At 32.1% G+C, this 12,411-nt stretch overlaps 1 protein-coding gene across 1 annotated transcript; it reads left to right on the forward strand.

Annotated features, from left to right (window-relative positions):
* Positions 1–167: 167 nt before the first annotated feature.
* On the forward strand, positions 168–11,216 carry LOC134271328 (proto-oncogene vav-like; the record flags this gene model as incomplete). The annotated part of the gene is made up of 11 exons (XM_062753551.1): positions 168–276; positions 1,359–1,445; positions 1,655–1,686; positions 1,906–1,994; positions 5,172–5,254; positions 5,708–5,842; positions 5,890–5,938; positions 6,114–6,226; positions 10,029–10,128; positions 10,771–10,892; positions 11,177–11,216. Coding segments are annotated over 11 exons (959 nt in total), but the record flags the coding sequence as incomplete, so codon positions are not given.
* Between the last annotated feature and the right edge of the window lie 1,195 nt (positions 11,217–12,411).

A 12,411-nucleotide genomic window follows, 5' to 3' on the forward strand; every position in this document is an offset into this window, starting at 1 on the left:
TTAAACAGAACGGATAGTTCAATTAAAGTTTATACATTTACAAATAATGAACATCAGGGTTTTTAATGATATACAGAGCTTGCTCATTTTCAATTGAATGTCATTGCAATGAATTTGAAAACGTAATACATTGTATATCATGGTAAGGTTTGTAATTTTCTTTGTAGTGGACCATTCTTTTATAATGGCAAAGAAAGATGGCTCAAATGCATTTACATTCTTTGCCAAAACAGAGGACACAAGGGCTAAATGGATCGATGCAATAAAACTGGCATTGTATGTATTTAAAGACCACTTATCTTTAAAAAAATCAGCAGATTGTTTTTAGGTGCAGTTTATATCTCAACATTTTGATTCATTAATACTAAAAGTATGGTTTAATTTTGAGATCTGGATAATAGTAATGTGTCAAGAAATTAACCATTTTCTAGATCCCCTCTTTTTTAAATATCTGTTAATGAAAACATAATTATTTACAAATTATGTAAAATGATGCAATTAAAAGGTAGGGACCACTTTTAAACTTTTAAAATTGGACCAATTTAATTTAATTTTTTTGAAATGTTTTTAAATATATTGTAATATTATAAAGAAAATATTAACTTCAAATCTTGTGTCCAAGTACCTTAATAAAATGCAAATTGTGCTTGCTGCAGGTAAATTAAAACTAAAAAGATAGTAACATGTTATTACATGTATCTCTTGCTTAATTATGGATTTGATTTTTTTATTAATAAAGTATTTAGAGCACTTTTAAATGCTAATTAATCATTGATTAGATTATTGTTTGGCAAAATAAATGACCTCTTTAGCAAATACAGTGTCCTTCAGATACCCGGGACGCCAGATATCTGGATTTTTAAATGCTATTTTGTCTTGTTTAACTGGTAATTCAATCAGATACCCGGATGCTTCACATATCCGGACAAATTGACTAGAAACCAAAGCGTCCGGATAAATGAGGGTCCACTGTACATGTATGCCCCATCATTGGGACATATTTTGGCTGATGTTTCATACCATTTGATAAGCCTTTGTTTTTATACTAATTCAACTAAGAGATGTTCTGTGTACCTGATCATTACATATGGCTCATGGCTGTTGTGACCGGTCAATGGGGGGAAACTTAATCCTCCTTGGCACCTGATCCCACCTCTGAAATATCCAGGGTCCATTTTTTGCCCTGTTTCAGATTTTTTAGATTTATCACATTTCATTTTATTTGCCTTTGGCATGTTAACTAGGAAAAAGATTTCCCCTAAGAAAATTCCCTTTTCTTTTGCTCTTGTATCAAAGAAAGTTGTGGGAAAAATTTAAATTGTTCAGAAATATGTGAACAATTTCTTCCAATTTCAGAGAGAATGCTTCCCCTCCCAAGGGATAAATTATGTGATGCACACGTTTGATAAGCCTACGGAATGTAGTGTGTGTCATAAACTTCTGAGGTAAAAATCCTAGACAGCAAATTAACCGTATACTTAGATCTCTATACAATTTGTCTAAGAGCTATTCATAACTGGTCAAAACAGTTATTATTTTAAATAATAATCATAAAGCTGTATACTGGAATTAATAGGGACAAAAGGCTTTTGTAATGTTTACTTTTAATGACTTATGTCTGTTTTATATGTATATTTTTGATCACTTTTTTCAGAGGTGTGTTTTTCCAGGGTTACAAGTGTACAGGTATGATTTCTTTGTTTTGTCAAGAGTTTAAGATTAAAAGTTTTTTCATATCCCAATGATCCCTGTGATGAAGATAGATCTTTAATAATTGATTTAATAAGATATCATGAATTATCATTATTCAATTCAAGGAAAATAATCTTTCTAATTAAACAATCTACCAGCAGTACATGAGAGAATTGTCATAGTTTACCTCATAAGTATTGTTTGTGTTTTCAGACCCAGGAAGTGATATTGCTGTGCATAAGGAATGTATTGGCAAACCTCCAAATACAGGCAGTAGAGGTAAGATACTAATTTTCATGGGGGTTCAATTTTGTTGTTTTAGAAGTATGGAGTATAGAATTCATGACCATCGCAAAATATCAAATTTAATATGCATTACTACTCAACACTTCTCCTATCACAAAATCAAATCCCCACATATAATACCTCAAAATTTGCTTTCACAAAACAATATGATTTTACGTATGTTAATTGACCATAATGATTACATGTATATTTTATTGCCTTATTAATGAATCTTACAGGAAATAAGACACCAAAAAAGGGACTTAAGAACGATTTGGAGAACACTCTAACTGACCCCATAACTAATAAAACTAGTTTGAGTTGATTTTGATGTACTGTAGATCACTAAATTATTGCAACACCTTATTTTCACGAGATAGTCATCGACTCTTGATGAGCGAGACAAAATTTTCACGAATTGTGGTTATTGCTTTATATAATCTTAAGGAATACTATTATACGCGAGAATATAATTTTCGCGAGCACACTGTCTCGCGTAAATTAAAGTTCTCGCGAATAAAAAGTGATTTACAGTATATAATATTCTTTTTTTATTTTTCATGCCACCCATTCCAGCTCGAGTGATAGGTAAGTTAAGCATATGATGGTTTCTCCCCCAATCTTTATTGTTGTTGAGTGTTATCACTTGCAAGCATGCTACACACAGGACATGATTTTTCCCTCAGGATATGTTACATATTACAAAGAAACACTCAAAGGGCAAATCCTGCACATGATTTAAAAAAAAACATCTAGATTGCCAATTCATATTATCTTACCTAAACATCTATTACGCATTTTATCCAAGCTTCTCCTATTACAATGTACACACACTGCAAAATTGAGCATAAACTTGTCATTGTAGTCCTTATTTCTATGCTAGAACAATTCATTATGCTTGGTTTGTGCAGAAACATTTAGAACTTTGGATGTGGTTCATGAACGCCGTAATCGTATATAGGGAAAGTAGTTCAATATCACGCTTTGAAGTAGACGAACCACTAGTATTATTTTTAACGTAAGTCAATTTATTGCATGACTGAATGCATGATCATATAAGAAGTTCTGGGAATGTGATTTTTATGTCTTTTTCAGAATCTCTCTGGTTCATTTAAAATGGCTTGTTTGTACTCAGTTTGGGAGACTGTGTCTGTTACTGCATGTCACTAAGATACTATGTTCATTAAGTTCTACATTTCTGTTTTATAGAGGGCTTAATGCAGATATTGGTGATATATGAACATAAACTGTAGAATGTTTGGTGAATGAATTTTTTTCTGTAGGAATTAAATTTCTTGTTTCCTTTTGATCTGGTTTTATCAGCCTCAGGAGAAGATTGAGATCTTTGTCTCTATGAAATTAACCAAAGCAATACAGCTTTTCTTTATAGATAAACTTGACACCCTCCTAATTATAAAGCATGATTTCATGGACAGTATTTTTCACTTCATGAATATTTAAAAATTTAAAAAAAATATTTATATTTCAAGAATATTGCAATAACTCTACTGCATCAAATGTAAAAATTTTTTTTATTTTCTTGTATATTACTGTAGATTATTTATAGATTATTCATTGTCATTAAAAATGGAATTATGATGTTACCAATAATATTTTTCTTGTTGATTGTAACATTCTTTCAGAATATTTTTTACAGATATATGAGAAAAATCTTCACATTTTTAAACATGAAGTTTCAGAATTGTTCATATTCTGCATAACAAGCTAGCTGTACATTTTTTGTCATTTTCCACATTTGTCTTTCTACTGAGTTTTTTGTTCATACATTTGACTTTATCCACTCCATTACACATTGTAGGGAGGTCACCCACTCATGTTCAGCATAAAAGTTTTCTTCCACGTTTCTTCCCTCCATCTTCCCTGCAAATGTAGCTTTCTTTAAATGTTAAAAGTCCTAGTAGGGTTTGGTTTGAGAAAAACCCCAGTATGTTCCTGGTTTAAGGATTTAATGTTTGTACAGTTTGTTTATTTCTTGTGATTTGGAACCATTGTCGGAAACAGAAAACTGTTTAGTATTATGTGTAACAACTGGATGATAGGAAAGATTAAATTAAAAAAAATAATATTTCTTTCATATTTCAGGAATACCTAGTGTTAAATTTGTCAATTTTTTAGTACATGTACTGGTACATTTAAAACAAAATATAACTTTTGTTAGATTTATTTCATTTACTGAAAAGTTTTATGAAAATCGGTACACTGACTTTTTTTCTTGAAATTTTGGGACAGTTTTTGATCTAAGATTTCTTACATATACAGAAGTTAGTTCTCTAAGTATTTATCAATGTAAATTACTTTATGAATGATTTAAAATCACACAACATAATACAGTATTTATGATGCTTATTTACTAAACAACTTAAAGAATACAATGTACTACATAAAACTCTCCAAAAACTTATTTGCCAAATCATATTTTTTTATTGAGTATAAGTTCATGCTTTTGAATGCATGTCATTAAATCATCTTTTCCAGCACATTGTATATCAAGTTTTACGTTATTCAGTTGTTTTTTTATTTGCAATGATTGATATAAAATTTACATCCATATTACAAATTCTCTTACAGTTTCTTATCTTTACACTTTGCATTAAAACACCAGCTTCATTAGTTCCAATTTTCATCACTCATGCTTTCTTCTCTTTTGTTAATACATTATTTTTATGACAAATTACTTAAAACTTTTTCTGTCTGTCTGTAACCAGATTTCACAGGTTGTTTCTTAGATGGAGGTCTTGTGAAAGCTCTGAACTTAACGCATTAACTTTTTTTGTTTTGAATGGAATGCAACCTCTCATATATACATGTATTCCCTCAGTAGATGTCTTAATTGTACACATTGACTTACAGTGTTTAATTGTAAATATACGTGACTTTACAGGGCGGGTTGAGCCTATGTAATTACAATGGCACTCCAGCCCCGGGACCGCCCAGCCTTGAGCTTTCAGAAAGACGAGGGAAAAAGCACAAAACAATGACGCTCAGTGGTGGAAAGTAAGTGTTTACAGCAGAGAGACTATACCAAAAAAAAGATCCTATAGTTAATTTCAGAAACTAAATGGCTGTAGATACTTTCTACGTAATTTAACAGAACATGGAGAAGAACACATTAATTGCTATATGTAAGCTGTTGAAGAATCAGTATCATTGGTAACATCTTTTTACAATTTTAGGGACTGCTGAATGGAGATGAGGGCTGGTTCCCTTCACAACTTGTGCAAGAGGAAAATAATCCAAGGGTAAGATGTCATGTTCTGTAATGATAAAACATCTGTCAATCTAATAACTCGGTGTCTGGAGTTAGAATTTGTATTATTATGCTGTATTATTTTTTTTTATAACAAAGAACCCAAATACTTTGCTGACTTTGTTTTTGAAACAGAAAATAAAGCATATGATGGTAATGCAGTTTTAGGTCATTTTCAAATAGAAATTTTTGAGAAAGCATGAAGCTTAAACAGATTCCCCCCCCCCCATTTTAGCATGTGAATTATTTGTATAAATCAACATTTTACAGACATAACTTGAAAAACACTTATCCAACAACCAACTATTCCCCTGTTATTCTCTGTGAGAATCCGTTAAAAAGGCTACAGAATGAGCTTTATGTACCCCCAGTTTTGTTCTGAATGACAGTGATTTGTGTGGTTTTGGATAAGCTGTGATTTATTGAATTGCTGCTGAGATTTCGTATGAATGTCAACTGCAGGTCGAGCTTGTATATGTTGATTGGCTTGTTATATATGAATGTGATCTACATGTTTGTAACCAGCTCTTTATTGTCATCAATCCCAAAAACCCCCTATTTGGATGTGAAAATGAAGAATGGAACGCCCAGTATTGTATCCCCTCCCCGCCCCCACTCCCCCGCTAAAAATTTCCCCATGTTAATGTGGATAGCGATGGAATGTCCAGTCAGCTCAATGTCTATAAATGGTATGTCAGCCATTCTATGTTGTGATGAACCAGGGAAGTTTAATATTTAAGTATGATTATACTGGAATCAAAGTTATCCATTACGTCGATTGTCGTTACAAATAAAATTAATCTTTTTTAAAGTAAATTTCTGTAAAATAACATTGAAATAGTAAGATTTTATGCTTTATTGTATTTAGGTTTGTGGGTCCAATGGACAGGACACTGCCAATCGCAGACTTGGCAACATGCCAAACGGGACATTCTTAATTCGAGTCAGCGAGAACCCAGGCAGGAGAGGGGAAACCCCTTTTATATTCGGTAAAAACAGTTTAAATTATCAGATACATCTGCCTGTATTTACTAAAAGGGTTTAGACTGTAACCTTTAAATTTTATTTTATGTAAGAAACACACAATTCCACCATCTGGTTTCTATTTGGGTACTGTATGGGGGAAAATAGCTCGCGATGTTAATATTCGCATATTCACGGTGTTAATGAATCCGTGAATTCAAGAAACAGTGAATAAGTTTTAATAGGTATAGATAAGGGAGGAAACTTTTAATATATACAAATTCCGTGAATTAAAAAACCGTATTTGCCAAAGAAGAGAAAAACGTAAAAATTTCAACCCGTGAAATTTATCCCCTATACAGTAATTGAAATGTCAAAATGTCCCTGTTTTAAAATACATCTAAATATTACAATTTTTTAGGATTTCTGGAGAAATTTTAAAAATGATACTTTAATTTTTAAAAAAAAAAATTATTAATAGCATTTTTTTAATAATGTTTTGTTCATAATGAATCAACACACATAATAAAGAAATCAATCTACCAATTAATGAAATTATGCAATGGAAACCCCAGTTGGCCCCCTTTAAAGTGGTGTGAATAACTACAGTGCAAAGGCGGCTGCATTTCATTTCCGGAAAGTTTGGTAATTATCAACTTTTCATTTCCGACATTTTTTTGTTTTCATTTCCGACATTTTTCAGATACATATGTAGTAATTTTAATAACAAACTAAAACTTTCTTTTTAAAAATTTTAAAAAAAAAATCTTAAATAAATCTTTGAAATCCATTACCGAGTTTTGTAAATCTATCAATGACTTGGACATAAGTGTGGTGTTGTCACTGACATTTAATTTAGTGCACTTTAGATGTGGTGAAAAAATGCTCATTGAATTCTTTTACCTAGACTTAGTGCTACATGTATGCATATATATGTAATTTTTTGCTCTTTTAGCCAAAGGCTCAAAGAGCTAATGCTATGGCCATTTGTGCGGTGTGCGTCTGGGTGTGCGTTAACTTTTTAGAATATGGGCCATAATCAAGAACCCCTTTGGGCCCAAACAGTGTCAAATTTGTCACAGGGATCCCTTTGGGCCCCAAAGGGGTACCATTTATACTAAAATAAGGGTTGGGACCCTAAAACAAGGGAGATAATTAGGAAAACAAAACCAAAAGTACTGGTTGCTAAAAAATCTTCTTCTCCAGGACCACCAGGCAGATTTTCACCAAACTTACACACAAGGATCAGGATATGTTGAAGACTAAAAATTGTTCTAGGCATGACCCTGGGGCAAAGGGCGTGGTCTCAAGGTCACTTCAAGGTTGACCTAATTTTACAATTAATAAAAATGTTTACATTTTGCTTACTATAAGGACTAGGATCATCAAATCTTGTAAGTTGATGCATCTTAGGTTCACATCATGTTAAAAAAGTAGGTCACGGTGACCTACTTTTTTTAATTTTGCGGGCATTTGTTTTCAAATTTATTTTAAGGCATATTTTGGACACGTTTAGGCCTATGGTCATCAAACTTAGTCAGTTGATGCATCTTGGGTCTTTGAACAACGTCAACTTAAAAGTAGGTCACTGTGACCTACTTTTTGAACTTTATGACTTATCCTTTATAAAACATTTAATCCCATTATTTCAGGCACTGAAAGGGTTAGAATCATTAAATCTTGTAAGTTGCTGCATCTTGGGACCTTAAAACATATTTAAAAAAAAGTAGGTCACTGTGACCTATTTTTAGAATTTTGCAGGCATATGTTTTAAAATATTGTTTAAAAGGCATATTTTGATTACCTTCAGACCTACGATCATCAAACTTGGTCAGGAGATGCATCTTGGGACTCTAAAATGTGACCAAAATGTAGGTCACGGTGACCTACTTTTGACATTTTATGGCTAGTTTTAAGTATCTTAGGTATTTATTGGTTAGAATCATCAAACTTTGTGAGTTGATGGATTTTGGGTTTTCGAAGAGTGACGACCAAAAATTAGGTCATGGTGACCACTTTCGACATTTTATGGCTATATTTCAGTATCTTAGGTATTTATTGGCTTAGAATCATCAAACTTTGTGAGTTGATGGATTTTAGGTTTTCGGAGAGTGTCCACCAAAAATTAGGTCACGGTGACCTACTTTTGACATTTTTTGGTATATTTAAGTATTTCCGGTACTTTTGGTTTAGAATATCATACTTTGTTAGTTGATGCATCTTAGTTTTCCAAAAATGTCAAAAAAAAAGTAGGTCTGGTGACCTCTTTTGAATATCTCAGGTATTTATTGGCATAGAATTATCAAACTTGGTAGCAGATGCATCTTGGGACTCAAAAAAGTCAACCAAAATGTAGGTCACGATGACCTACTTTTGACATTTCGCGGCTATTTTTAAGTAATGTATCTCCAGTATTATTGGCTTAGAATCATCAAACTTTGTCAGTTGATGCATCTTCGGTTTTCCAAGAATGACAACCAAAAAGTAGGTCACAGTGACCTACTTTTGACATTTTATGGCTATATTTAAGTATCTCCGGTACTTATTGGTTTAGAATCATCATACTTTGTCAGTTAATGCATCTTGGGTTTTGCGAGAATGTCGCCCAAAAAGTAGGTCACAGGACCTACTTTTGAATATCTCAGGTATTTATTGGCTTAGAATTATCAAACTTAGTCAGCAGATGCATCTTGGGACTCTAAAAATGTTGACTAAAATGTAGGTCACGATGACCTACTTTCGACATTTTATGGCTATTTTTAATTATCTTAGGTATTTATTGGCTTAGAATAATCAAACTTTGTCAGGTGGTGAAACTTTGGTCTTAGGATACTTAGGGTTAGAGGCTTCAAATAAAAGTGATAGGTTGTACAATTTATCAGAAGAGCGATTCAAGGCCCTTGGGCCTCTTGTTTTTTATTATTATTATTATTTTATCAATATTTTGTAATAAATACTTTTAAAATTCCATTTTCACTTACTTGGAAAACATTAAATTGCCACACAGGTAAATACCGGAAATGAAAACAAAATTATGTTAGAAATGAAATTTAAAAATGTCGGAAATGAAATAAAAAAATGTCGGAAATGCTATGCTTAATTTCGGAAATGAAATGCAGCGGCAAAGGCTAGCATCATTTGAGTGTCCCGGGGGGGGGGGGGGGGGGCAATTTTATACATTTAGATATTTTTAGTTTATATAAATTATGAAAAAAAAATGTTTCTAGAGAAGGAGATGATAGATGGTAATGTTGTATTTAAATTTGTACATAAGAATTAATGTATAAAGTTTATTTGTTTTAGATATGCAGAAATATTTTTCAGTTGTATTGTTTGTCTTGCTGTATAGCAGAGTGATGTTAATTATTAATGTTAATAATTAGTTTATATCCACATTTTTCATTTGATGTATTTATTTGATAATATTTTGTTTTGATTGACATTTCATGTTATTTCTTCTTATATGCCTTTGTTGGTATTTTTCTTTAAAAAAAAATTTTTATTTGTTTTTATAAATGAAATTTATCTCTCAGTGAAAACAAGTTTGGAATGTTGAAAAATGACTATTGCTTGCAAGTATTATTAACAAATTTAGGACCTTTTTGTTGTACAAAGATTGAGATTAGAGATTGTGACCTAAAAAAAAACTAAGTGCTCTTTTCAAACACTTAACTTAGAATGTTAAATTAGACATGTAAAAAAAAAATTTTAGTATTGATGGTTATTATGCATGATTGTAAATAACAGTTTCCAACATGTTTAAAAGTTTGAATCTTGCATGTGACTATACGGTTATATCCAGCTATTCTGCATGTCCTTCGTATTGTAGGTATGATAACCAGGTTCGTCACATCAGAGTGGAGAAGAATGCAGAAGGCTTGTTTTATTTAGCTGATACTAAATTCTTTTCTTCTCTACCTGTGAGTATATTGGCATGCTCAAGGCTGTCCTTATAGGTTGTCTTAGTTCTGAAGGCAAAATCAAACGGGGGATCCATAGCACACAAATCCCACCACACATTTATAATTAAAAAAAAGCAATTAAACAAAAAAAACCTAAAAGTTTCTGGAAGTCTGTCTTGCTATGGATGGTCCCTGTTTCCTTTCATACCCACATTCTTTATGTCTACTGCTAGATGTGTAAGTACAAGTATAGAGAGAAGTAACCCTTTATACCAGTTTCTCAGCTAGTATCTTGTCATGTGATTTAGTCATATGACTTCATATGACTGCATGCAGACCCCTTTATCCCACAAAGATGCAGGTAAATTTTTTATTTTAATGCCTCCCACATTTGATTTTAAAAATAATTCTGTACAGCATTTAAAAATTTCGCAAGGATGAAGAGGGTTTCTATAGATTAAGTATGGAAAAGGGGTTCAAAACGGTGAAGGTGGACATACCTAAAATTAACAGCAGATGTAAAACTACCATATTTAATTTAGATGGAACTTAATGAACTTATTATTTTGATATTTTTTAATATTTCATTCTCCCCAAAAAATGTATCTGTTTGTCTGTTTGATCATTGACTTTGTTTCTGATTGTGGAATCCTTTTACAGGAATTAGTGGAGTTCTATCAGGATAACTCACTAGCAGATGGGTTTTCCCGGGGTGGTAAAAACCAAAAATTTCCTTTCAAATCTCAGGCTGGAGGAGGGGAGAAGTCAAGAAAAGAATTACTGTAAATCACTTCTTATTCACGAGAACTCTTTTTTGAAATAATTACGGTAGGCAAAAGTGACCTTTAAACTAAAGTTCTTATGTATATTAGTATTTCCCCAAAAAGAATATAAAAGCAGTAATCACAATTATTGAAAATTTTGTCTCCCTTTTAAAAAGCCATTAATGACTATCTTATGAAAATAAGGTGTCACGAAAAATTAAGTGATTACAGTAATCTAAGTTATTTTGTTTTCTAATCTTGGGACTTCTAACCAAAGTAATCTTATAATGTCTGTTTTTCAGATGCAAAGGATTTGGGCTACGCAAAGCGGTGTACGATTAACCCGGGCCCTTTTTACGTCTCAGCTGTCCTTGTGTCGCGGAGACAAAGTGGCCATCCTCAGTAAAACAGGAAGTGATAAAGGCTGGTGGAAGGGAGAGCACTGCGTCACAGGAAAGGTTGGCCAATTTTCTTCATTTTTCTTTAGTATTATCTAAATTTAAATCAGCATAAGCCAGAATAGATTAAATCTTTTAAAAAATATTTGATTTAAAAATTCTTGTGATGTAAAATCTAAAGTGCACAGTTTTAATGATTTTTGGTTTTTTTTTTCCCCCAGAATGGTTACTTCCCGTTAGCGTATGTAAGAGAGCTGGATGATGACTGATCCTTAGTGAATGCTTATAATCATATGCAAGACCTCCACTCACCACTGCATTGCCAGTTTTGTTAACCAGGGACCAAAGAATATCGGCCAATAGGAAACCTTTTCCATATACAGCAAGTGCAAGTCAGAGATGACGGGAATTTTCTGCCCACAGAATTTCTCCGTTGCCTGCCTCCCCATTGAGCTCCAGAGAAGATTCCCTATTTGCTCTCCATGATTTTACATATATATATGTACTTGCATTATTTTTTTCAAAGGTCCCATTCTCATTTGATGGAATTTAACAGATTCCATTGATAATGTGATTTCCATTGGGGATTTTTCTTGTTCTCTGTGATATTTATAGCAATTAATTAACACTGACTCATCACCCTGACAGTATTGTGGACAACATGCAGCATAATCACCATGTATAACAGTATATTATATATAATAGCCCCACCCCTTTAGCCTGAGCTTTTTACTACTAGCATTATTTGCCTCCAGTGTTCCTTTTTCAGGAAACAAACTTCAATGTTATTTCCCTAAAAAAAGGAACCTTTTGGAATTGGAATCCTTTACCTGTACTTAAATTAAAAAATACTTAAAATTATTTGAAATATATTATAACTGGAAAACAACAAGGTATTTATAATTTAAAAAAATGATGTTTTATTTATAACACAGAAAAGTGCAAAATATATATTGCCAAACTTTATTCAGAAAACAAAAAAAAATTCCCATTAAATCCCTTGATATTTATGATACACCTGTGTATGAAGTTTTGAATTATTAAACAATAATATATATCCCTCTGTTATTTCACAAATGCTATGATTATTTTCTTTCCTTTTGATTAGGTTTGTAATTTTCAGTATGACATTTTAATAT

This window comes from Saccostrea cucullata, unplaced genomic scaffold, assembly GCF_032062105.1.
Source record: "Saccostrea cucullata isolate Sc308-1 unplaced genomic scaffold, CSIRO_AGI_Scuc_v1 ctg8433, whole genome shotgun sequence".
In the NCBI taxonomy this organism is placed as follows: domain Eukaryota; kingdom Metazoa; phylum Mollusca; class Bivalvia; order Ostreida; family Ostreidae; genus Saccostrea; species Saccostrea cuccullata.